The sequence below is a fragment of the Nematolebias whitei genome, chromosome 15 (assembly GCF_014905685.2).
Source record: "Nematolebias whitei isolate Nwh7 chromosome 15, NemWhi1, whole genome shotgun sequence".
Taxonomy (NCBI): domain Eukaryota; kingdom Metazoa; phylum Chordata; class Actinopteri; order Cyprinodontiformes; family Rivulidae; genus Nematolebias; species Nematolebias whitei.
In genome coordinates, this window is record NC_056512.1 from 23,928,344 (window position 1) to 23,955,779 (window position 27,436).

At 40.8% G+C, this 27,436-nt stretch overlaps 1 protein-coding gene across 1 annotated transcript in view; it reads right to left on the reverse strand.

The window, feature by feature from the left end:
- Positions 1-1,169: 1,169 nt before the first annotated feature.
- The window catches only part of llgl1 (LLGL scribble cell polarity complex component 1), a 46,200-nt gene continuing 19,933 nt past the window's right edge, over positions 1,170-27,436 (reverse strand). The window contains exons 3-24 of the mRNA XM_037688902.1: positions 23,382-23,463; positions 23,103-23,263; positions 22,733-22,879; positions 19,315-19,477; positions 19,101-19,236; positions 18,786-18,840; positions 16,899-17,053; positions 16,593-16,813; positions 15,834-15,901; positions 14,562-14,736; positions 11,246-11,350; positions 10,653-10,945; positions 10,284-10,434; positions 10,038-10,176; positions 8,765-9,078; positions 8,492-8,683; positions 8,340-8,412; positions 6,694-6,808; positions 5,244-5,308; positions 3,748-3,883; positions 3,577-3,659; positions 1,170-2,386 (exon numbers count right to left, since the gene is read on the reverse strand). Of these exons, the coding sequence (XP_037544830.1) occupies positions 3,581-3,659; positions 3,748-3,883; positions 5,244-5,308; positions 6,694-6,808; positions 8,340-8,412; positions 8,492-8,683; positions 8,765-9,078; positions 10,038-10,176; positions 10,284-10,434; positions 10,653-10,945; positions 11,246-11,350; positions 14,562-14,736; positions 15,834-15,901; positions 16,593-16,813; positions 16,899-17,053; positions 18,786-18,840; positions 19,101-19,236; positions 19,315-19,477; positions 22,733-22,879; positions 23,103-23,263; positions 23,382-23,463 (3,025 nt within the window). The 3' untranslated portion in view covers positions 1,170-2,386; positions 3,577-3,580. The remainder of the gene's footprint in view (positions 2,387-3,576; positions 3,660-3,747; positions 3,884-5,243; positions 5,309-6,693; positions 6,809-8,339; positions 8,413-8,491; positions 8,684-8,764; positions 9,079-10,037; positions 10,177-10,283; positions 10,435-10,652; positions 10,946-11,245; positions 11,351-14,561; positions 14,737-15,833; positions 15,902-16,592; positions 16,814-16,898; positions 17,054-18,785; positions 18,841-19,100; positions 19,237-19,314; positions 19,478-22,732; positions 22,880-23,102; positions 23,264-23,381; positions 23,464-27,436) is intronic.

Below are 27,436 nucleotides of genomic sequence, written 5' to 3' on the forward strand. Positions count from 1 at the left end.
GAAACAGGCTGCAGGTGCCTCACATCACTGAGTTGTACTGTAGAGTTTCATTCGGGCCCAAAGAATCCGACCCAGCCCGCAGCCATTTCCGAACCCCACCCGACCCAATGAATTAACAGTAATTACAGCTCCGAACCCAAAAGAAACCCCTGACATTTTTCATTAAGCTTTCACTGCATATAGTTATTAACAGTCCGCAGACGCGCACGGCTGATTAAAAGAGGGCAGAAGATCTGAGCTGAGGGGGCGTTTGTCCTTTCATGGCTGTCAAAGTGCATTACATGCTTCTACCTGCATTCTGCATTATTCTGACACGGACCCTGCTCTGACATGTTGGATATTTTGGAATCTCACCCATTTGTGTTGTCGGCTGCATTCGTCCGGAGTGCAGCTGAATTTTTTTTTTAAATTACACCACTTTCTAAAGGAAAGAACAAAGACGTCTCATGTGTTTGAACATCTTTAACTCTTTCAAGGCCGGTCAGCACACGGTGAAATGGCTGCATGTGGCCAGCGATTGTATGGCAAGCCATGTTGCCATAAAATTGAATAGTCAGCCGAGCACGTTCACTGACTATCAAAATCCCGACACCGGCCCCGCCCTAATCCAGGGCTCTGGGTTAGCAATGACAGCTCTACTGTACAGCACAGCTGATTGGTCCCGAGTGCATGAAAACGCATTCACTGGATGACTGAGCCTGGCCAAGCAAATTCTTGTGAATCAGTCTTACAAAAAGTTTTTAGGCTTTCCGCTCCCTTCACGTGTTCCCCACATTTGGACGGAAAGAGTGAAACAGACATTTGGCGTCAGTTCAACAGCATGGAATAGTCTCAGGTCTGAACTCAAAATAATGGCTCTCATAAGCAACGTGAATCTAATAATCATTGTCAGGGTTTTGTTTTTCTTTCTCTATTTTCTGCCTTTTATGATTTAATTGTTCAAGTGATTGTCCTTTTTTATTGTTTTGAACTCGTAACTGAATGTTGCACTTTTATCCAGGTCCCTCTTGCAAATGAGATCTTTGAATCTGGTTAAAGAAAATTAAATTTATTTTCAATGCATGCAAACCAAACTGAACGAAACATTAGAGTAAATACATTTTTATTAACATTCACAATTCAACAGCCAAAATGCTAAATAATCAAATTAATAAATTCCTACAAATGAAAGACACTGGAAACTCAACTGTGGGGTTAAAAGTTAATTTATAACAGATGTCACTTGAAATGGTTAATTTTGTTCATCCAGAACATCAAAAATACTTCCAGATGATTCCTACCTGCTGATCTACATCAGTTAGTCTCTACGTTTTAGGTTCTGGCACTTTGACGCTGGTTTACAGCTGCGAACATACCATCGAGTTAAAATGTTTAAAATACTGCTGATCAAAGCTAGACTTGTTGGCAACATTACCCAGAATGCAACACTTTCAGAATGACTTTGCAACACTTCCCTGAGTCCTGTCTAAAGATTCCCATCAACTGAATCCACCATTATATAGAAGCTGCTGAATTGTTTTTTATTTTACCCAAACGTGAGCAGAAAGTGAAACCGGACACTTTATTTTGAAATTGGATCTACGAGAACCGTTTTACCTCCTACGTCTCACTCCGCAGTCGTTCAGTAATACCGTCATTTCTGGTCTCGATGACTTCCTGTCACATGGCACAAGATCAAAGGTCAGCATCCCTCCTTCAGCTGCTTCTCTTCAAAGTCCGTGAGTTTTACTCCTCCCCCTTCCCGACCATTTGCCATTAAAATAGATTTACTTTCTCACATAGCAACACGAAGACATTCAGTCTCAACACGAACCTCCTTCATTGTTCCAGTTCGTTCCTTCGACATATTCCGATACTTCTACTCCTCGTTGGTGCCTAAATGAAGAGTGGAGATGCTACAATGTCCAAAAATAGTCAAATCCTTCATTTACTAGTCTCGCTTTTCTCAAAGCTACAATCCTTCCACTCAGTTTGAAGGAATAAAGTCGTTATTGGGGCACCGTCAGGTCCGTTAATCAAAAAGAGGCTTTTAAACCGAGGGCCAGGTGCAGCTCCAGCTGTGCAGAAGCCTCGTGTGCAACGATGTGAAGGACCAATAAACAAAAACAATAATCCTGCCGAAGGTCGAGTCACAGGTCCTGGGCTGAAACAGCGTGAAGGTGGACGCCAGAACCATGAGCTCCGAGGCGGTCCAGACCGGGGCAGAGTGAGTCTCTGAGTGGGAGGTGCCATCAGAAAGTGGTTACAGGAGAAGAGTCCAACCGGGACCTCCCGCCCAGCTCGAGCCGGGCTAACAGGAGAGACCACACTGGGTTGATGTTGGGGTGATTGTAGTCCAACGTGGAAATTGGGTCCATTAAAACTACTCAAAGCCCTCCGTGGAACACTGTTTGAAAAATAAATTTAAAATAATTAGCATTTAAACATCAGGGCACTTGAAAAAAAAAAAAAAAATTCATAATTCAAGTTTAAAAATATAAAAATACATATTTTTAAACAGAACTCCACTGGCATTCAGACAAACATACATGACCAGAAATACTCAGGTTGGATTAAATTAACTAACTGCATTGTTACAGTCCATGCTCAATAATCCAGGTATACAACCCAAGAATTTTCAGTCAGGTCATCTGGACAGTTACATTGTTCCCCCGTTTTCCTGCTGTACTGATGAGACAAACCTTTCATGGCCATTCGCTGCATTTTCATACAAACCCGATGCTCTAAAACTGTTTGAGCACAACTTACAAAACGATTATTCTTAATATTAAGTATAGTAGAAAAAAACAACAATATCGTGCTCATAAAAATAAAAACTCGTCCAGCTCGTTTCTTTTCGGTCTGTAGTTTCTTGACTGTTCCACAAGAGGGCAGCAGAGGCCAATACGTGGGTCGACCCAAAACAAAGATGGAAGCAGAAATTTTATCTACGAGTCCAGAGAATGATGGACGATCCACTCGGACCGGAACACTTCTGAAGACGTTTTGAAGGATGCCAATGCAGCTACTGCCCCGACATTTTGTTTCTACCGTGAGGCATGTTCCAACCGCAAAGGTCTAGAGAGGGATGTTTCTCCTAGATCTCTTAGTTTACAGGGAAATTTCAGGAGAGTTTTCCTCTACATTTTGTCTACGTTGTACGATACAATGTTAACGAACATCATGGCACGCTACTCCAATCTGAGACGTGTTTTTATAACATGCTATTTTTGTTGAGGTTTTTCCAAAACTGCAGGAGTAGAGAAGTGAAGCTCCTAAAGACTACAGAACAACAGGTGATTAGTATAAAGGCGACTTCTCAGGTGAGGGTCCATCTCATCCTGGCCTCTTGAACTATGCAAACTTCCCAACTTCTCCACCTGTGAGCTGTGACGGTAACTTCCTGCCATCCATCAGATTATCTCTGCCATAAAACACCTTCAGATGAAACTAGGAATGCTTGGGTGCCGTCGGGCTCCTCTGAATTAGACTTGGATGTGGTATGAAGTGAGAGCTGGTGGAGTCCATTAGAAACGTGTCCCCTCACACTGATGATCATGTAGAACTATAATAAAGCTGCCAACGATCTGAGCTCACTTGTTCAGTTGATGAGGATGTCGGTGGAGCGTCCCTCTTCTTCTTTTATGTTCTTCAGATTATTTTCCACTTCGTCCACAGTCCTAAAAAAAGAACGATGAAATATATTTTAGCTTCAAAGAAAGCAAACCAGAGAATACATTTGAAGTTTTGCTCAGTGCATGTGCTCACGTAAGGAAATCCCTGACGTCCTCCACGGTGAGCTCTCCAGCCGAGTCCAGGGTGAGGTCGGCGCAGCTGAGGGGGGAGTCCAGTGGGGTGTCCAGGATGGGCGAAGACAGGGAGCTGGGAGGCTCCGGCGTGTGTCCTGAGGGGGACAAACCCAGAGAGTTGTGGGTTGAAGGGTGCGCTGCTGAATCACATTTTTGACTCAACACAAAAACAATGAACAAGTTTTAACCTCCTCACAAGCCAGAGAAAAGTGCTGAAGCGGGTTATTTAAAGCAGCGTGCTTCAGTAGGCGAAGGATCACCCACCCCTTCACTCAAGACTGAAATATTGACGACTCACTGTCAGCTGGAACAATAAACACAACCCTCACTGTCACAGAAAGACTGTCAACAGGTTATTCTTCATATTCTTTTAACTTAATCGAAAACACCTAAAAATGTACAAATGAAGCTTCTTTTAAGGTAGTTCGGTTTCTCTTTGCAAAGTGTTGATGTGTGTGTGTACAACACAAGCAGAGCAGGGCCCACCACGGGTTCGTTTCTGTGTCTTTGTTAAAAGACTTCCTGATAAATTCCTTCAGTGCAAATCATCAAACTCCCACAGACAAGTCCCTCCTCCGTTTACTGAAACAGCCTGAGGGAGCTGCATTAATCACAGCTGAGAGGCAAAAAACAAACAGAGAAACACTTCCAGTCAGGTATAACTTCAGAGGTTCGCTCTATAACTCTGTCATCTTTAAAGCCAGTAATAAAGGAATAAATCAGATTCTGTAGTAAAGTTATGAACAATTTCTTAATATTTAAGGTCTAATTAAAATGGGAAAATCTGTAGAATTACTGTATTTTTCAGCCTATAAGTCGCAGTTTTTACATAATTTACATGCCCTGTGACTTGTACGCCAAAGCAACATATTTATGGATCATTGTTTGGATGTAATATTTTAAGACGGGAGTCGTTTTAAGGAGGCAGAAGTCCACTTTGGTCTTCGACTTCCTCAGAGCTTTAGTTAGCTGGTCAATCAAACAGCTATCTGGAACAGGTAAGATATTAGCAGTTCATACCTTTCTACAGGACATCACTGAATTCTCACATTAGGCAGAAAAAAATAAAAGCATACATTAACTGCGTTTACTATGACTGCACCTAAAAAGCATTAATTTAAGCTAAATGCAGTTTATTAATTACTTGAACATTTTGAAGGATTTTGCTTAAACACAGAGCAGACCAGGAAGAGTTTACATAAAATTAATCATTATTTCAACACAAAGACATTAAAACACTGATGTCTGAATAAAAATAGCCTACAACCAAATGCCAGATGAAAGTTTGACCCGTTTCCACAACAACCACTGCCTAATGGAGAGGCAACTGGAGCATGCTGAATGGTTGCCATGGAGACCAGAGGGGTCCCTGCCAGGTCTGGTCAGGGCTAAGAGCAACAGAGTTGTTAAGAAAAGAAGGAGGAGGAGGAGAGAACAAGAAATGCTCAGTCGTACCTTCAGCCTGACCCAGCTGGTTCTTGTGGGTTCCGTTGGGCTGCAGCTGCATTGTAGTACCATCGCTGAGGAAACACGCAGGCACACAGTTTGGCAACAGACAATCATGAAGCATCATTTCATTACTTTAATGTGCAGTTTAGAAGTTTAGAAGCTTCAAGCCTTCAGAAAACCTAGAAAGGCTCTGAGTGACACGTTTAGAGGTTCTTACAGAACACGAGGTGTTAAAAACTAGCAGGAGATCCCTGAAGTACTTTTGTAGCACCTGCATACTGTATTTGAGACATTACCAAGAAAACTTTGTTTAATCAATCCAATACCATTCCATATAGATATTAAACATACTTATTACCACATAACAGTCTCCATGTGTGAACATCTAGATCAGAGATCAGTAATAATCGTGATAAAACACTTTCTTTAGTCCAACAGTACTAAAAAAGTGTAGTAATGCAAGCACATTCTATTTAAGAGCAGTAAGTCTTTATTTTTCAGAATATTTGGACCTTATAGTTCAGGACTGTCCCTCAGTTTACTGTGAGCATCTAGTTCAGGGCTACTCGAAAAAACGGACAGTAGCTGAAATCCAGCAGCTCAGAGACCGGACATCCAGCAATCATAATGTAAATAAACCAATGTTTACAATGATGTTACCTTTTTTAAATTTGTTTATTTTATTGCACTGAATCATAAATGCAATAAACAGAACCCCACCCCCCAAAAATAATGTTTTCTTTCTTTTATTTTATGAAGTCATTGGTGGCCAGACTGAACATCCCTGGTCTAGATCTTTGAAGTGGGGCTTATGTTTTGCACTTCACATCTAAATGTTTTAAACAAAGATGTTGTGTGATCCGTTAGTGCTCAGAGCACGTGTTGGAGAGGACTCTCAGCTGCTACCACACCAAACTTTGGCTCAACATCTGTAAAACTGACCGAGTTTATTCAGGTTGATCAACAGAACACATGAAAACAGACCTTCCATGACGGCGGGCGATAAAAAGCTTCATTATTGTCAAACTTGAGATTTCCTCAGGCAGATTTAAAATAGAGAAAATATCTTCATAAGTTATAATTACAAACACCATTTCCACTAAAAATGGAGTGTTTCGTGAAAATTACAGCAAATCTTTAAAGTATTTTTACCACTAACACATTAATATTTAAAATAACTATTTTCAGTGTGTTTTTACAACCCTGACTCTTTTCCCTCGTGCTGTAAAGCTACTAAAAGACCAGATTCTTAATATTTGACACAATTTTCAATTGACAGATGATTCTTTGCCTGAGTTCACCCATCCAGCTCGTTTCAATTCCAATCCTTATTTTTTTTGTTAAAGAAAAGGTTCGCTCCAATCAAAAATGAGCCTTAAGTGTAATTTTCCCCCTCCGTGTTTCTGAATATAGAGTTAACGATGTAATCAGTTGTGTGCGTTTGTCAGTGCCTCACCTGGCTGTAGTGAACTCCAGAGGTCGGTCCAGTTGAACAGAACACAGCGGTTCTGTCAGAACTTTGGCGGACAGGGAGAACCTCTCGTACTCTGAAGGAGAGATCAGATAAAACCCTACAGAAATAACAGAAAAGACAAATGTCTATAAATGCATAAATAGATTGAACCAATTTATTGAGAGTTTAGAGCAAAGGTTCCCCAACTTGGTGTTTTGGGATCCTCACAAAACACCAAGTTGAGGATCCCAGACAGTCTTCAGAAACCAAACTCTTCCTATGAACAGATTTTACTACAATTGTTACAAAAGATTAAAAAAAAAAGTAAAAATTTTTTAAAAAGTCATACATTTTGAAAAGCTGTATAATACCAGTTTAAGCTACTTTTGTTTTTATTATTTACCTTTTATTTAAGTCAAGTCAAATTTATTTATAAAGCACGTTTAAAACAGCAACTGGTACCAAAGTGCTTAACAAAAAGATCACAGCATCAAATAAAAAATACGATATAATTGAAAGCATCAGGAATAAAAACATAAAAACACAAAAACAATGAGAAACAATGAAATACTAAATCAAATCACACCATGTTAAATGTCAATGAATACAGGTGTGTTTTAGGAGAGACTTAAAAGCAGAGACTGAAGTGGTCCATCTAATGTTGCGGCACAGATTGTTCCAAAGTTTAGGGCTCACGACTGAAAAAGCCTGATCTCCTCTGAGTTTCCGTCTTGTTCTTGGAACAGACAAAAGCAGATGATCAGATGATCTCAGCGCCCGAGAAGGAACATTAAGGTTGAAGTAGGTCAGAGAGATGAGGGTGCAAAGCCATTCTGAAACGTATAGGGAGCCAGTGAAGAGAGGACAAAACTGGTGAAATATGATCAAACCTACGAGTTCCTGTTAATGGCCAAGCTGCAGCATTTTGAACAAGCTGGAGACGTGAAAGGAGACCTGACTGACCCCAGTATAAAGAGTGTTACTGTAGTCCAGTCGGGTAGTAATGAAGGCATGGACTATTTTTTTCCAAAGTCAGATCTGGTCAACACTGACTTAAGCTTAGCTATCTGCCTTAACTGGAAGAAGCTTTTCTGCAGAAAAGAGTTAATCTGTTTATTAAACTTAAAGTCAGAGTCTAAAACCATTCCATGATTCGTAACAGACTGCTTAAGATATAGCTGAAGAGAGTCCAGGTTTACAGGATCAGAGACTCAGTAGGGCTAGGGCTAAACACAATGACTTCAGTCTTCTGATCATTAAAACTTAAGAAATTTGAAGCCATCCATGTCTTTATGTCATCAAGACATTTTAGCAGTGGGTGAGTGGAGCAGGAACTGTTGGGTTTTAAGGGCAGATAATGACAATCAGCATAAAAATTAAATGAAAGACCATGTTTTCTCAGGATAGACCCCAAGAGGAGCAGATACAATGAAAACAGAAGGGGCTCAAGAATAGAGCCTTGCGGGGCCCCGCAGGAATAAGGTACTGAAGCACATATACACCATTCCCAACATTTCATAATTAATGTTTGTGTAGTTCAACTAAGATGCTGTTATTTTGAGGTCAGAATGGAAAAAGTTTAGCTTTAAATGAACATTACAGAGCAGAAGTAAAGACTCAGGTGTGAAATGCGTGATCTGCCTCCTCACCCTGTCCATTCTTGGTGAAGAGGCAGGATGCGATGCCACTAATGTCCTCTTTACGGATGCAGTCATATCGAACCTAAAGAAAAGTGCCGCAGAAGAAAAGACATTAAAAAAAGCCTCACATGTCTAATACTGGGACGGCTTTTCAGATCTACCTGAGGTCGGAGGCCAGGTATGTTAAAGAGGTGCATGTCTCCCAGGTTGGTGAGGCAGACCAGTGTGTGTTCACTGTAGTCCTCCTGAGCTGCCGAGCTGAAGAGTACAAGGGCGACCTTCCTCACCCGACAGCCTTCGTGGGCCGTCAGCTTGAACTTAGTCTTGGCACTGACTTTGGGGAGAGAGAAGACCTGGACGGAGAGCAGAGGAGGAGATCCGGGGTTTACAGCTAGAACATCAACCTTTAGACCAGACGTAATGTACTTCGTTACCTTGAGCTGCTCCTCTGAGGCGATGAGGACAGAGTGAGCGTTAGTCACATCTGGTGCGATGGAGAGGTCCTGCGAGGCTTCATACGGGTCCGGTAAGGGCTTTCCCCGCCCGTCTAAAACGCATATGGAAACTACAGGAGCCCTGTGCATCAGCTGGATCTCTTTCCCCAACACCGCCTCCACACACGAGCTGCTCTCGCTGGCTCCGCCCCGTTCACACGCACGACCCGAACAGACGCCGGGCACCTCTAGGGCGTAGGCGTACACGCTGCCCGAGTTGGTGCCAGCCCAGAGCGTAGGTCCGTGATGAGTACCTGATCAACAAACAGCTCCTTGTTAGGGCCATGAAACTTACAAGACTTCTTTTTCTCACCACTCATTCCTGCAAACTTCACAAAGGAAATGTGCAAAATTACAAAAAAAAGCTGAAGCGCTGAAATGATTCATAAAGTAACCACACTAAATATTTAAGGCTTTGTTTAATCCTCACTACTGTGTACCATGGATGGACATTTCAAACAAAACTATTTAATCACTAATAAATGCTGACAAAAATGCACAAAAGTAGGCTGTTTATAACTATTTCTTTGTGCAAGTATTCAGTGAGACTGAAACCGAATTTTGTCTAATTTTCTTGCAGTTTTGAGTCGCCAACATTCACAGCACAGCTGGATACAGCTTCAAGCATTTAAGGTGAATCAGTGTGATTGTTGGTGGAACCACATGCTGATAAAAACGTGCAGAAACTATAGACCCGTATAAACACTAGACTATTTAGAGAGTTGTTTTTAAGATTTTTATAAGATTGCTTTAACCCAGTGCTTCTCAATTATTTTCTGTTTTGTGAGTGACGTCCAGAGCGCATGGACATAAAAAAACAGCAGCGGAGGATGGAGGAGGTGACGGTCAGAGTTTATTTATCGTGTCAGCAGCGGAGGAGAGACACGGTTCATGCATGGCTCCCAAAACGACAAGGCAGCCATATTTGTTCATAACTTTATTAGGAACGCACGCGACAAAATGAGAATGGTGGGGAAAATAAAATAAAAAACCCTACTCCCTGTGGCAAAAAAAGCATGTTTTCTAGGGTCACATGCCCCCCCAGGGGGGCGCGCCCCACTATCTGAGAAGGACTGCTTTAACCAGTGTTTGCGAGTTGATTAAAAGCCTTCAGAATCTAATTCTTGAACACTAAATTACTTGATACCTAAAACCCAACAAAGGAGTATTCTTCTACCAAACTGGGTTGGCACCCGACAAAAAGGAAACTTACCGTCCCGTAGAAATGTGTCTGCGAAGCAGAGACATCTGACCACTCCGGACAGAGAGTCGTCTGCTGAGCGGGGCTCGATCCTTCGCTGCACCGGAGCAACTTCCTCCTGCTCCGCTAGAGCAGCATTGGCCTCGTGAACCTTCACCCAGAACATTATTTACAGTATAAACGTAAAACTACACAAAACAAATATTCAAAGTAAAGGATTAATCAGGTTTCATTTAGCACACAATCACAATCTGTCACCTTGCTGATAGGTGTGGTGATGACGCGCTTCTTTCCCGACACCCTGCTTTTGCGGATGCGTCTGAAACTTTGTCTAAGAGATTTTTTCAAAGACTTGACCCTCGAGAGGGGCCCCTCCATGGCCAGGGAGTCATTTGGGTGCAGCGTGCACCTAGGAGAACATAAAAAGAAGCAGAGTTGTTGGCAAGGTCTTCAATATTTCTTATAAAAAATAAAATTTAAAAGTGTGTCTAAAACTGCATGACTTATCCAGTAAATATACATGTATAAAAAAGACGAGTCTTGCCATTCACTACTCGTTCTTTGTGCAATGACTGCAGCAGAATACAATAAAGAGAAGATTAAAAGCAGTAGCTGCGCGTGTCAAACCTGGCCAGCACAGAATTTCGTCTGTGGTAGTCGAAAAGGCCGAATCCGTGACTCGTTCCGAAGGCGATCAGGTTCCACTCTGTGTGCAGCGCCACTGCCGTGACCGACGCCGGGGGCAGACACTGCACCAGCACCAGAGGTTGGAAGCCCGGGGGGAACGGGGCGGGTTTGAGACGCGGCTCCAGACGGTCGTGACCCTTCCAGGTGAAACCCTCCCTGTCCTGCAGGAGGTCGACCACAGACACGTCCACCGAATGGTCTGAACGCTCATCGTTAAAACCCAAAACAATCACCTGCAGAGATAAAGAAACAACATGGAGGTTTGCTTTTATTTAGTTTATGACAGTAACTACCACAAATGAACAAAAAGTCATTATTTTAAATATTTCATCAATGTGTCAAGTTATTTATCCCCAAATGTTGCAGTGAGAAGCTTATTCTGCGTTAAAATGAAGATATTTGAACATCACAATCCCACAAGGACCTGGCTTGTCTGAAAAGACATTTTCAAACAGACTTTAAAGTCTTCTCTCACATCAGCATCACAGAAGCGAACACATCCACGCAGAGGGACGACTAAAGCAGGTCTTCACCTGTCCGGCGGTTCCAGCCACCATCAGCTTGTTGCTGTATTTACACAGACTCATCTTCTGGATGCCGAGCCGAGGGTCGTCACTGTACGGGTCAAAACAGCCCACCTAAACACACAAGTTGAAATTACAACCAGGAGTTGGGGGGGGGGGGGGGGGCATTGTGCGTTTATTTATGAAACATTTCAAACCAAATTACAAAATGTTTTGTTAAAAAAAAAAAAAAAAAAAGAAATTAATGGGTAAAATAAAATAAATATTGGAGACGAGAAAACAGGAGGCGAGTATGAGGTGATCACATAATTTACAAACCGGATTCCAAAAAAGTTGGGACACTAATCAAATTGTGAATAAAAACTGAATGCAATGATGTGGAGGTGCCAACATCTAATATTTTATTCAGAATAGAACACAAATCACAGATCAAAAGTTTAAACTGAGAGAATGTATCATTTTAAGGGAAAAATCTGTTGTTTCCAAATTTCATGGCGTCAACAAGTCCCAAAAAAGTTGGGACAAGTCCATTTTTACCACTGTGTGGCATCCCCCCTTCTTCTTACAACACTCAACAGACGTCTGGGGACAGAGGAGACCAGTTTCTCAAGTTTAGAAATAGGAATGCTCTCCCATTCATGTCTAATACGGCCTCTAACTGTTCAATCGTCTTGGCCCTTCTTTGTCACACCTTCCTCTTTATGATGCGCCAAATGTTCTCTATAGGTGAAAAATCTGGACTGCAGGCTGGCCATTTCAGTACCCGGATCCTTCTCCTACGTAGCCATGATGTTGTGATTGCTGCAGAATGTGGTCTGGCATTATCGTGTTGAAAAATGCAGGGTCTTCCCTGAAAGAGATGACGTCTAGATGGGAGCATATGTTGTTCTAGAACCTGAACATAGTTCTCTGCATTAATGGTGCCTTTCCAGACATGCAAGCTGCCCATGCCACAAGCGCTCATGCAACCCCATACCATCAGTGATGCAGGCTTCTGAACAGAGCGTTGATAACAACTTGGGCTATCCTTGTCCTCTCTGGTCCGGATGACATGGCATCCCAGTGTTCCATAAAGAACTTCAAATCGTGACTCATCTGACCACAGAACAGTCTTCCATTTTGCCACACTCCATTTTAAATGACCCCTGGCCCAGTGCAAACGTCTGAGCTTGTGGAGCTTGCTTAGAAATGGCTTCCTCTTTGCACTGTAGAGTTTCAGCTGTCAACGGCGGATGGCACGGTGGATCTTGTTCACCGACAATGCTTTCTGGAAGTATTCCTGAGCCCATTCTGGTATTTCCTTGACAGTGGCATTCCTGTTTGAGGTGCAGTGACGTTTAAGGGCCCGGAGATCACGAGCATCCAGTAGAGTTTTACGGCCTTGACCCTTACGCACAGCGATTGTTTCAGATTCTCTGAATCTTTTGATGATGTTATGCACGGTTGATGATGACAACTTAAAAGTCTTTGCTATTTTACGCTGGGTAACACCATTCTGGTATTGCTGCACTATCTTTCTGCGCAACAATGGTGGAATTGGTGATCCTCTTACCATCTTGGCTTCCGAGAGACAATGACACTCTGAGAAGCTCTTTTTATACCCAATCATGTTGTCAATTGACCTAATTAGTGTTAATTGGTCTTCCAGCTGTTAGTTATATGCACAATTTCCTTTTTCCAGCCACTTATTGCTACTTGTCCCAACTTTTTTGGGATTTGTTGACACTGAAATTTTGAATCAATATATTTTTCCTTTAAAATGTTACATTTACTCAGATAAAACTTTTGATCTGTCATCTATGTTATATTACGAATAAAATATTGACATTTGCCATCTCCACATCATTGCATTCAGTTTTTATTCACAATTTGTTTAGTGTCCCAACTTTTTTGGAATCTGGTTTGTACACCAGAAACTGAAATTAGGATGATTCCCCACCACCTTGCACACATACACTGACACACAAGTTATCCAAACTTTACACCTTCATCCAACATCACAAGCTCAGTTTTATTTAACTTGTAAAAATAAGATTTTCCTTGAACCCAGCAAAGTTAAGTCGGGTCCTCTGGACGGTTTCTTTTTGTTGAAACGTTTCGTCTTTCATCCAAAGGACTTCATCAGTCTAAGGAGTCGCAACAAACTCAGTCTTATAAATAGCAACTTCACATAGTGGGTTAACCAGTTTGATGGTGCCAAGATGGTTTCTGGAGTCCGCCCTCTCCCCCGTCGACTCGTTTGAGGCAGTCATGGCCAAAGTGATTCAAAACATCAAAATTAGATTTAAAAAAATCCAACCAAGTTAAGTCAAGTCCTCTGGACAGTTTCTGAAGGTGCCATTTGTAAGACTGAGTTTGTTGCGACTCCTCGGACTGATGAAGTCTTTTGGATGAAAGACGAAACGTTTCAACATAAATAGACTGTCGAGAGGACCTGACTTACTTTGTTAGATTTTTCTACCTGGATTATTGAGCATGAACTGTGATATGTTCCTTGAACTTTATTTTTGTTTTTATAACCAGCAGCCTCTTTTCCTAATTTTCCTCCCAAGTTCCACAACAGCCTTCCCACTTTTCCTTCATACATGCTCAGCAAACACTCCTCAATCTTGTCCTCCTGCTTTTCTTTCCCTCACAAAGACAGAAGGAATTCCAGCAGGATCTTTCTCACATGGAAGTAGAGTCTCTGCAAAGTGAAAACATAGAAGCTGCTCTCTCCCTCTCTCACACACACACACAAGTTTGAGTCTGGTTTTCATTACAGCTGAGAAAAAAAAGGGAAGGTTTCTTCATCCCATATGAGAACCACATTCCTGAACATGCAGCTCTGTTACCACGAGATGCACGAAGCAATGGGTAGAAAGAGGCTCAGAGGAATTATGTAAAGCAAAATATGAGAAACATCCTTTATAATTCATTCACTCCCATCTCCATCCTGAAACATTTTGCCTCCATGCCTTTGCCTTCTTTTGTTGTTAAATACTCGTTGAGTTCTTCGCTTCGTGTCCCATCTCCAACCTCCACTTCCTGTCTGCTGAAACTGCTCAAACTGTGTTAATGCTGCTTTTCATTTATGAATCAGATCATTTGAACGCAACGCTCCACAAAAAATAAACAATTAAAATACACTCAGACTGTGGTTTAGGCTACAAGAACAATAGGGTGGTTCTGTCCGAGGTCCAAACTGATGAAAACCATCTGATGAGAAAATGAGGCCACAGATGTTGAGTTTAAGGACAGCGAGTGTGTGTGTGTGAGTGAAACAGACCAGCTGAGTGAACTCCCAGTCAGTAAAACATGCGACTTGAGCTTGAAAGGCTCTTACCTTCCTGAACGGAGGCCACTCCTCCTCCTCCTGCTGCAGGTCGGGGTCGTTTGGGTCGTGGGGGTCGTCGCAGGGGTCACAGTCGGTGTGGAAGACGTTGGCTGTGCTGAGTTTGTACAGAGGAGTGAGGGCCACACCTGACGCGTCCCAGAAACGCACCGTGCCGTCTTCGTGCCTGTAAAGGTGAGATTTAAATAAAAACATGAGCTCAGTCATGACGGCAGAGATCTGTGTGTTTGAGTGAGGAAATCTACGGTAATCACTAAGAATTTACAATGTATTTAAAACTATCCAAATTTTATTTTATTTGTCGTCGTTTGTCGTGTTATGATCTTTCAGTCAGTTTCTCCTCAGAAACTTTCAGCCTGGGAGGAAAAAAGTCTCACGTTAGTCCTCGACAAAATCTTAAAATGATGAGAGAGCCTGCCGTTACAGGCCAAGCAGCTTCGACTGCTGAGGGTGTGTTCAGACTGCAGGTTAGACATTTTTTATTTTATTCAGTTTCTTAAATTCTACTACAGACATTCAGAACCTTCTCTGTAATACATCTTTTTTTTAACAAAACAGCTTTATATTTATGTTATTTGAACTTTTCATTCTTTAACTTTTAAACATCAACTTTATGGTTTGCTTGTTTGTTTACTTGCTAAATAAACAATGAAATGGGTGACTGAATAGGTGACTGGATCTGCTGGAGGTTTCTTCCTGTTAAAAGGGAGTTTTTCCTTTCCACTGTCTCCTTTGTGCTTGTTCAAGATGGGAGACTGTGACGAAGTGAAGATTCAACACAATCTGCTGGCTTCCTTAGATAAATAACTTTTACTAATTGACTTTTTAATGTATGTGAATGTTTCTGTTCAGTGCCCTGAGACGACTACTGTTGTGACTTGATATAAATAAACTGAACTGAATTAAAGATTTGGTAAACTAATCTGCTGTAAACAATATGTGTTGCATGAAACATAATATCCATTATCCTCCATTCAGATGTTCACCGGCTAAACAGCAAGTCCCAAAACTTTAGCTTTAGCTTCCAGAGCAGTCGGCAGGTTATAGAATATGGGGTTTTGGATTTTGACTAATTTATTTTTAACTTAAAAATGTGTTTATTCTACCAGCGGCCACAGAATTAGAGTTGAGACTGATTTGATCCACTATTGACATTTAAATTTAGGCACTGGGATCAGACGAGAACCACAAAAAGGTGAATTCAGTGCAACAAAAAAAAAACCCACCTGCATCATGTGCATGTGCGTATGTGTGTGTACAAACCCTGTCAATAGCAGCTCTTGCTGTTTGGGTGGAGGTGCCAGGTTTTTCCCTCCACATATTGGCCAGCTCTGCACAAACAAACAAAATGAGCGAAAGAAGCAGCAGCAACAGCATTTATCTACAGGACGTATTAAACTGAACGACACAGAAAGATAAAATCTTCTGCTTTCTTTGTCATCGTGACCTCAGTTGAAAAATTACCAACAGAAAATTTATTCCCTGTCCTCTGCAGCTTTTCGTTTCTGTGACACGGCCAGCAACTCACACAGACGGACGGATTTATCAACTTAACAGCTGTTACCAGTACTCTGTGTGTGTGTGTGTGTGTGTGTGTGTGTTGGTCTAATCTGCCATCGATCAAACAGCTGATCTAAGCTAAAAGCTTCTGAAAAGCCTTTAACTGCTTACACCTGCTCTTTAAGCTCACACACATTAATAGCAGCACACATTCGTGCTCGTTTCCTTCCCTGTGAGCTCAAATTAAATGGTTCAAAGAGGTTATTTCCGTGCATGCAAATGGTCTTAATGGTTGTACTTTCACATCACCAGGTGAACATTTAGTCTGCTTTGAGCCTTAAGACAGTAGCAGGAACATGTAGCCTCACAGTTAGCTGTACAGAGATTTAAAAAGGCTAAGCTGTTAGCTTACACATCTAAACCAATTAAAGAAAAGCAAAGGGATTTACAAACAGGCTTTTCCTCCAGCTACTGTTACATTCAACTAACAAAAATAAAACGTTTCCTTTATGCTCTTCTCACCATGTGTGTGTGCTGGTGGCCTCGTTGTGCTTTCCCAGCATTTATTAACCTCTCCCATAGTTTGGGAGGGACGCTGGCGATGTGGCAGGAGCAGGTGATGGCCGAGGAGTGAAGGGGGGCGAGGTAGGGAGTCGGCAGAGAGGGCCATCCGGTTGTCTGCAGATCAATCACAACCAGCTCCTCTTCTAGCAACACGACTAAAGCCGACGGGTCATCAAACTCTGAGAGGAGGAGAGGGGGGATTAAGTAAACTTTAAGAAACATTATGATAAACCCAGGGATCCAGATGTGTGATGCGGGTCAGACCTCTCTCTGGTTCGATGTTCTGGACAGTGAAGAAGTCGATCACTCGAGACGTGAAGTCCAGAGTGACGTGCTGCTTGTCCTGCTGGATGGTCAGACAATGCCGGTCCCCATAGCTGGCTCTGGGCATCCCGCCGCTGTACAGCAACACTGGAGACCTGAAAAACAAAGAAAAAATGTTAATTATTTGTGCCCTGATTTAAAAAAATAAAATAAAATAAAAAGCTGCCTATAAAAAAAAAAAAAAAAAAAAGGTATTTTCAAAAGTACAGTAGTCCCTCACTACTTCACGATTCAACTTTTGCGGACTCGTTCTTTTACGGTTTTTTAAAGTAAGATTGGACATGACACGCAATTGGCTGATTGATGAATGAGCCACATGGATTGTTTATTTAAAATATATATATTTTTTAATGATTTATCACCTGCTGCACCTGTGTGCAGGCCACAGGTGCAGGGAGAAGCTCCCTCCTGCAGCGTGTCATGATCTCCGCTCTCTGCCATGCCTACTCCTCTGCTGCAATCACACTCATCACCTGCTCCCAATCTCACAGCTTCTGTGTAAATAAACTATTTAAATGTAAATAATTTATTGTTTTAAATAAGCAATCCATGCTGCATGGACTGTTTATTTTAAATTTATTTAAATTTTTTTTGTAAATTTGTTTCTTTTCCAGAGAATTTCCACTTATGTGCACATTTCTGCATCTTTCAGCCTAATTGGGCACAATTGTGCTCTCTCCACTTTCTTCTGGTAACTTGGGCTTCTTTCTGCCATTTGAGCTAATTTTCGGCTATTTCTTGCTAATTTCAGCTTTTCTTTAACTACTAATTAGCTACAAATTAACTAATTAGCTACTAATTTTTCTGCAAATTTCTGCTCATTTAAACCAAATTCAGAAAATTTGTGTTCTTTCTGCTTCTTCTAACTTTGGCTTGTTCTTCCATTTCAGCTACATTTCAGCATGTTTTTAGGCAATTTCAGCTGTTTTTCAACAATAAGCATTCACAATGCAATTTCTCTAAAGTTTAAATACTAAAAATGTCCTTTTCTCCTGCTGCAGCAGCTTTGTTAACCCTTTGCTGTCCAGCTGCATTGATCAACTTTTGTCTTCCAACTTAAAATTAAAAGTATGTCACATCGTAAAAATAGTCAAAATCAGAAAATATAGGAGTTAAAAGTTATTTTTAATTATTTTAGATCTTCCATGTTCAGTTGTTACAGTGTAATTGATCAAGAAGTACATTTCTGCTCCGTGCTGCGTGAAGGGTGAACCTTTTGATGTCCTGCTGTGCTTCTCTTGTCCTCCTGTCACTACTTCAGGTTTTTCCCTCATCGCTGGAACCGAACACCCGCGATAAACAAGGGACTACTGTACTTTCAGATTTACGAGAACATAAAATCTAAATTTGTTTCAGAATATGAAGTCTTGAACTGAAAAAGAAAAAGATTGAAAATATCAGAACTTAAAACATTCAGTTACAAAATGAACATTTAATTTTAAAATTAAGCAGTTTTAACCCTTTATCATCCAAAGTTTTTCAGTATTTTGGAGTCATTGAATATTTTTTCCAGCTGCTGGGCTTTTTGTTGATTAAATTTAAAGAACTGCTCCCATCAGAAGACTGTTACACAGACTAAATACTGTACATTAAATAAAATTGTTTCTGAGCAGCATGTTTAAAGAAACAGGTTGTGTTGTCTTCAGTTAGCGCAAGTTATTAAAAAAATAAAATGAGCGTTAAGTGTGATTCAAGCTGTGGTAAGAAAAAGATTAGCTGGGTTTTTTTTTGTTTTGTTTTTTTAATCTCATTTGTGTTAATCTGCTCTGGATGAGTAAATATGACCCCAACAGCAACAGACTGCATGAGTCCGATGAGTCCGCTCACCCTGACTGTGAAGTCCTCCACAGGATCTTGTTGATGGCTTTACAAGGAAATGGACCTGAAACACAAAAACTGTGACATTAACTAAAATGTGAAAAAATAAAACTATAGGATTGGCTCATTTAAAAGTATATTTTAGTCTAAGAGAGTGCATAAAATGTGAACTTAAAACATGCCACATCAATCATGGCTGATTATGCAGCCTTCAGTTAGCAGACTGTTTTTGAACAAGTCATCATTTTCTTCAGATCTTAACAACGTTCTTCTCAAGTAAACAAGCAGCAACACAAATGTGACGTTTGTGTGGTCATTTCTCACCATATGGGATGGCGGAGGACACTGGCTGGTGGCTGCAGGTGTTGCCGCTGGCAACAGCCCACACCGAATAGCCACCATCATTATGGGAACTGACGAAAAGGTTTCCAGAGCGTTCCCACACCAGACTCTCCAGCTGCTGCAGGAAGACGCACAGATAGTTCACTCAAACCATGTTAATTGTGATTACGATTCAACCATTCGCCAAGATAGGTACCTGCTTGCCGAGGAACAACTGGTCCACGTGGCGGGTGCCCAGATCCCACAGGACCACCAGACCTCGGCTGTAGCCAATCAGAATCTTCCCAGGCTGCTGAGGATGTTCTTGGAGAGACTCCACTGGTCCTAATGATTTTCCACATCTGTAGTCATCAGGCAGGCTGGAGAAAAACAACATCTCTAGCTTTTTCCATAAAGAAATCATTTATACAACAAAATGTTACGATTTTTAAGATTACAGTAGTCCCTCGCTACTTCGTGGTTTCTTTTATTGCAAATTCATTCTATCGCGGTTTTTCAAACTCCATCTGATTGATGGATGAGCCGCACAATTAGCATGGAATTTTTATTTAAAATAAATTATTTTAAATTATTTAGCACCTGCAGCACCTCTGTGCAGCCCACACTGCAGGATAAACTTCCTGCTGCAGCTGATCAGCGTGCAGAGCGGAGAAGTGGGCGTGGCCAAGAGCGCTTGCTGGTAGCACAGAGCAGAGGAGGCAGGGAGCTGAAATCACAACATTCTGTGCTCTTTTAGAGCGTTTAGAAACATTGTTTAGAATATTGCAAGAGTATGGGATGGGTTTAAAACGCCTTATTCAATTCAATTCAAAAATACTTTATTAATCTCAAAGGGAAATTATTTGTTGTTGTAACTCATTATCCTCATTTCATTAAGAGATGTTATAGATACTGATGGCTGTAGGCAGGAAGGATATATCTATCCACGTGCGTACCATTACGGTTATTTTTTCACTCATTAAATTTTATTAACGAGAGATTATGCGCCGCGGAACTAAAGTTCCCAAGCGTGTTTCAGCACGGCACTATTAATTGTTGCATAGAGTTGCAGCACACGTAGCATTAGCAGCCTAGCATCTTGTTGCCTGTTTGGGAACATTATGGCTTTGTTGTTAAAAGACCAACGCAAATCCAAAGCTGTGCGTCAACGACGTTTCATGGAGAGTGCATCTGCAGCAGCAACACATCTAACTTGTTAACGCACTTAAAACGACATCATCCGAACGTGAACGTCTCTTAAAGGAAGAAACGCAGCTTGGTTGACGTAAACATCGATAACAGCAGCATTTAAACAACCTTTATCAGGTAATTCAGATCGGTCCAAAGCAATAAGATGCAGGAGTTTTTAAAACTATGGATCCATGTCCGTATTCTGTTGCTGATGCACTGGCTTTAAACATATGATTAAAGTTCTTGAGCCCCGCTGCCTACAACATCCCATCACATCAACTCTTCAGCCAAAAAGTTGTACCAGCACTTTATGAAAAAGCTGAAACTGATAATCAACAAGCCCTGGACCCGATTTAAAGCCCTGCCCTGATGATGATGATGAGAAAGAGATTCAACCACCTCATAACAGAAATGATGAAGAAGAGGTAATGTTATTGTATTATTGTGATCGAATTAACATTATAAATGTAAAATTATAATCTTATTAACTAAACTTTTTTTACCTTTATGTTTGCAGTCTGAGGATGTCACAGAGCTGAGCAGCTGAGTCTTCTTCCTCTTCAGGGAAATTATTTATTCATTTTTATACAACCATGTTTTTTTACTTGGCATATTTTCAAAATAAACATTTTGTAAGTCGTTATTTTGGACTTTTTGTACCGAAAATTAACCGAACCGAGCCCTCCTTGAACCTGAACCAAACCGAAATGTGATTTTAGCGTACAGTTACACCCCTACTACTTGTACTACTATTCCTACTTCACAGTTTTTCCACTTATTGCGGGTCTTCAGGGTACGGATCCCCCACAACGAGGGACTACTGTATTTTTGAGTCTCCAACAGCAAAATCAAAATATATTTTAAGAAAAAAAAAAGGAAAAAAAAAATCAGGGTAACAACTTAATTGTACTGTATGAATGTCACTCAGGAAATTATAAATTAGTTATTCCAAGTAAAAAATAAAAAGTGAGGTAATTATCTACAATAAAGTCATAAGATAAAAAAGAACCCAGAAGAAAACTGCTTTGAACACCAGCATTCCATGTTTCTGATGACAAGTGGGACAGCTGCTGATTAAAACAAACATTAAAATTTTCAACATTAACCTTTGTAGACGGACAATGAGCAGCGAGTTCAAAGTAAAGTACCTAATCATGACAAGTTTGGAGAGTACAACACACCAACAACGCAACAGAGATCACAGAAAGAAATCTTTAGAAGGTAATCACAGAACATGAACCGTTTCCTTCTTAAAGAAAACCACCAAAAGAAAAAATTAAACCATGCACATCATCAACGCAGAGCACAAACCATCCATAAGAGATAAGACGCAAGCTGTTTTTTCCCCAAGAATAGCAAGTCAACATCACACTGGAGCCAAATTTCAGAGTTTGTGGACTAAACATTCTTCTGAGGCAGCAGAGGAATGCAGGACAGGACACACCCTGGAGATGTCAAAGGATTCCTTCAGCCAGGGAAGAAGATAGAAGAATGAGCATCAAAACAGACGGAGAGGGCGAGGACAGCAAACCACTGCAAGTTTCTGGACTCTTTAGCATCCTCACACGCCGATCCAACAAAACATCAGATGGTGGTGGAGTTCACCGAGGAGGATCATCTCCGGAAGCAAAGAGGCTGAAACATTCCTAACAAAGCAGGCCATTGTCTCCGCCTGTCTGCTCCCGAGTATTTTTAGGGAATCCAGCATCCTGTTGTAGAGTCCTGGTGATGGGCCGTGTGTGTGTATGTGTGTGCTCCTCTGCACACTGCATATTCAGCTGATGCACGTTCCGAACCGGAACACAGCGTTTTGGCAGCTGGTACAAAGCTTCACTGTCTGAAACCCTATCCTCCCTTACACACACACACCTTATCAGAACCTTCATTAAGCCTCAGTTCTGTTCACTTTCCAGAGAACATCTCCTTAATTAGAGACGGCTACAACCCAAAGGAGGAACAGACTAGCTTCTGGTGCTTTTAGAGAAGAATTTGTGCATGACTTCATAAAATGTTCTTGTGTTTGGGCTGGTATTTCACGTCTCCTGACACGGTTTTATCTCATTCTATTCTAGTTCACTACTGAGCTGAGTGCACGGCACAGTCAGTTAATTTCATCATACGGATGGTACAAGAGTTCATTGATTATTTGTTGTTACCAGGTAATAAAATCCAACTGTGTGAATGTTGCCAAAACATTCTCACTATTGAGTTTTTTTTTTCTGTACGTTTTTCAGCAGACAATTTGTTCTACCATTTTTGTGATATTTCAATAATTCATACATCAAAACAAAAAGAAGAGACTCAGTCATCCAGGTAAATAAATCAAAAAATTAAATCATGTAAAAAAAAAAAAAACTGACTCCGGTATAATTGTTGAAAATACTGTGATATAAGCACTAAAATTAATACAGCAGTGCTTTCTTTAATGTATGTCACTGCCTCACCTCTGTGTGATCGAATCCTGGAGCAGCGTCTGGTTCTCCTTTAGAGAGAGGCGGGGCAATTGCAGAAAATAAACACCTCCTCCTTCTGTTCCGACGCACAGCAGGTCACATGACTTTAACAAGAGGAGGACCGTCACCCTCGTAGCACTTTGAAACAAACAAAATAAATAATAATACCGGGGGGGGGGGGGGGGGGGTAAAAACAACAAATTTAGTCTCAGTACAGGTGTTTTGAGGTCTAAACAGTCATGTTTACAGACTGACTCATTAGTGCAAAGAAGTGAAGAACAGAGTCTTAAAGAATTTCACAATTTCACAAAAAAACAAACAAACAAAAAAAAAAAATAATAAAATAAGCTAAGACAGGTACCTGCAGCTTTCAATCCCAGGTCTTCCTGGGAGGCTGTAGCTGTCTACGTGTTTAAGAGAGACCACACCCTCTTTTTTAGCCCCTCCCACCACTCTTGAGGGTCCTGCGACCAGCTCCCACAGATGAATGGAGTTATCATCCAGCAGTGACAGAAAACGACCCTGCAAGCAAAGCCACAAATCGCACAACACATTTTTATAAATAAGTATCAATTTTGAAAAGCTCCAAGGGGAAGTCAGTTTTTTTTTTTTTTTTTACTTTCATGTCAGACATACTCACCTGACCAGGCAGGAAGTGGATCTGTGTGACAGCTGTGGCGTCTTTGTGTACTCCTGTGAACTCCACACCAGGGGCGCCATAGCTGAAAGGACTCAGTCAAGGAAATCCACAGCTCAGAAAATATTTGGGAATTTTTGCAATTACTGGAAAGGAAGCTTCTTCAAACCAAGACTGAGCTTGTCCCTTTTCACTACCAGGAAGATAGTGACAACTTAACTTAAAAGAAACCAGAATGCATCTTTAAAGGTCGAGTGGGCAAACCCTTTCAAATCTGATCTATAAGATCAAAGAAGAAAATTACCTCAGCAACATCATATCAGGAACTTTCAAACAGCTTCAATCAACACAGTCAGGGATTATAGTCCAGATTATTAACTAAATAGGCTAATGACCATCTCTCTCATTTACAGGTTAAAGCAGTGACTGGCTTCAAATCGGGTGAACAGCCAAACTCTGCTACCAAGGTGAGGTTCTGAAAGACAGTTTCATGTCAGAGGTCAAACATTGTGATGAGGCCGATCACGACTACAAAACACAAGGTACATCAAAACGGTCTCATCAGGTAAAGATTTTAAAGTAGACTCAGGGTTCAAGATGAGTTTTCCAAATCCTTTCAAAGAAACACAAAACGGTGGTGGGCAAGATGAAAGACCGACATGTCAGGTTTACTATAATTTCAAAACCAGAACGTGTCCAGAAGTGCCATGAGCTCAGACCGGGCTGAAACCTCTGACATGAAGATCAAATCAACTATTACACATCTCTGTACACAACTACTCACATGAACATGTAGCGTTTATGAAGTGAGATGGAGGAAGAAGGGTGATGCTTTCTCCACTCTACTCCACTACAGTTGTTTATTTCTTGTTAAAGCAGGGCACCAGCTAGTCAGTTTATTGACAAACAACTTAATATATTCACCCTTTAATAATCAGAAATCTGTGATTGAAGTAGAATCTGTTAATTACAGGGAGTACCATAGCATATGAATGAATATTAATCTGAATGAAGAGACCAAAGTTGTCTTTGAAATTTCATTACAAAAATAATCAAACTAAGAATCAACAACAATAATAAACTATTAACCAATCAAGGCTTAATTCTCTTATCTAGGGCTAAATTAACTCTGAGTAGGAATTATTTTTGGTTTTTATATGCGAATGAATTTAGACAAGAGCTTGACTACTATATTTTAATAAATAGTTTACTTTGGATTTTGGTTGAAAGAAGTTATTTAATGTGATCAGATAAGTCATTTATTATCACTGCAAGCCAGGAAATGATTTACCAAGTTGCATCAGCTAAAAATGGCATAACCAAAGCAAGAGTTGCATCATGTCACCAGGTTCTGCTCCTTACCGGGTCAGTGTTGAGGGCACCACGTCATTCATCTTTCTGGGTTTCTGCTGGTGGATCGGACCAGGATAGACCACGAGGAGGACTTATCAGGAACTGCCCAAGGTAGCCTAACATCACTGTGACTGCTTCATTGGTCTGTGAGGGCCACAGCTGATGAGAAGGTCCCATCCATGACAACCTTCAACAGGCTTAGACTTCAAGCCAGGAACGTATGTCTTGCAGTGTGAAAAATGCCTCATCTTCTTTAGTTATTTAAACTTCTAATTTTTTCTAACAAATGAGCAACATGTTTATCTGCTCAGGACTAAACGAGTGGACCTCAGGACGACCACCAGGATCAGGTCCAAAAATGAACTGGTCAGGTTCAGGAGTCTAAGAAGAACTGCTTTTATCACACAAAGACTTTGTGTAAAAACAACAGCTCTCAGATGATTTGACTACTCAGGAACATCATGACTCCACCTCTGAAGCAAACAGCTCCATCTCAAAGAACACTTACAACAGGTGTCTCTGCAAGGAAAAGCTAGCTTTTGAAAAACAAAGAAATATGTTAAACACATAATATTTCACGATTTCATTATAATGACTGAAAACAATAATTAAAATTATTCATGTTCACACTTGTTATAATAAAATAAAAAACTTCATGATTTGTTTTTCTTTCTTAAAACGCATAGAAAAAACAAAGGTAAACATTAGTCAGACCGTAGCCGACTCTGTGTCTAAGGACGGTGAATGTGTGAAGAACACCAGACACTACTGAAGTCAAAAGAACAGAATTCATGGAGAGCCTGGAAGTCAACCCAAGGGTCAGGGTCATGGTTAGAGGAGTGCAGCTTCATGTTACAAACATAAGGACTGAGGTGCAGAGAAGCATCAGGTTGAACTGATGAGTTCAAATCTAAAATACGTTTGTGTAGCAGGTCATTTGTTCACTGAATGACAGTACTATAATGGTTTCATTGCAAAGAAATACAAACGCACACAAACGGCTAAACAAATTATATCGCAGAACGAGCCATCCCCCCCATAAGACAAAACTAAAAATAGAAAAACAACAGCTATGTGTTCTAACTCTACGCTGGAGACCAAAAACATACCATGTTTATGTGTAACAATGTGGGAGCTCAGAGCAGTTACCAACGCCAGATGACGCAGATGCTTAAAACCACCACTTTGTGTGTGAGCGAGTGTGTAATTAACCACAGTCTTCACAGTTCTCTTGTTCTTAGCCTGGTAAATGAAGCGGAGTTGACGAAATAAAGACCATCATCTTCAACAGTGACAACATGTAGACAACTGTGCTAAACTGGGCAACTTTGCAAACTAATACACCCACATCAAGCACTTAAAGACGTGTGTGAGCAGCAGCTACGCACCAACACACAACGTACATAAGGTTGTAAGAATGTGGATTAAATTGTGGAGGACTAAAATAAAATTTGGATTTTTTTTTTTGTGTTTGTGTTTAAGAATGAGCTGATTTTATGCAGCCCTGCTACCAATTTTAGGCATTTCACTGCATCTTAATATATAATATCTTAAATACTAATGTTTTAATTTACTGCTGATCCCAGCAGATCCCAGTTCCACAACCATTTTCCACTTCTTCTCTCCGTTATGCATTACCCATAAACCGCGAGGCTTTATACTCAAGTATTTTAACCCTTTCTTCCCCCTGCTTCAGTGGTAATCAACAAACCTCAACTTCTATCCCAGATTCTAATCTTTTTCTTAGTAACCCTAAAGTTTACACCACATCTTGACAGTGATTGTGAGATGGTGGGAAGGTTTGCAACCTTTTCTTTTCCCAGAATAAATCTCTCCAACGCCGTGCTGATCCCAGAGAGGCCAAGCCGAGTGTTATACTAGCATTCCTGAGTGTTGTCACTTCCTGGCCCTGCGCTTTAATTCACTACAACAACACATGCCTCAGACAGCTGAAGAGTGGTAAGATGAACACTGGTTCACTGGTCATGCACTGCCACTCCAGTTAAAACGCCAAAAACATTTAAAGAATATTACTGTGCAAACACAGTAAACATTTTTTTAACCCAAAGAAATATTTCTATATGTTGGGGTAAAACATTGCATCTAAAAAAATTAATAAATAACAACCAAGAAATAACCGTAAAAACTAAATTTATTCCCAGGAAAAGCTCATTAATTAATCCCTTACAATTATCTTATTGCCTATGAACAAAAAATAGACTTCTGCAACAAACTGAGCTGACAGAGAAATTTAAAATTTTTGTATAAATGACGGGAAAGTGGATCAAATCTGAGTTGCATTATAAAGATCTGCAGAGCAGAAAACAGATGTGCTGCTGTGGTTTATGAGTGTCTCTCTCTAATGGCATGATGACCCCAACCCATTCATTACAGATCTAAACTGCATCCCCCACCAAAAAAAGTTGTCAGTGCATGAAGGGGAACAAATACCACAAATAACCATTTAAGATCATATCACAGCTTACCCAACTGCGGTAGCTCTGACAGGAACCGAGCTGCTAGCATCTCCAATTTTAAACAGTCAGTCCAAATAAACGGGTTTGACAGTCAGAAAGACAGTGGAAAAGATGACATTTAAAAAACTGCCTGTGAAGAAAACCTTAAAATGTGGCACACAATTCACAGAGCTGACACACGCACACACACACACACACACACACACACACACACACACACACACACAC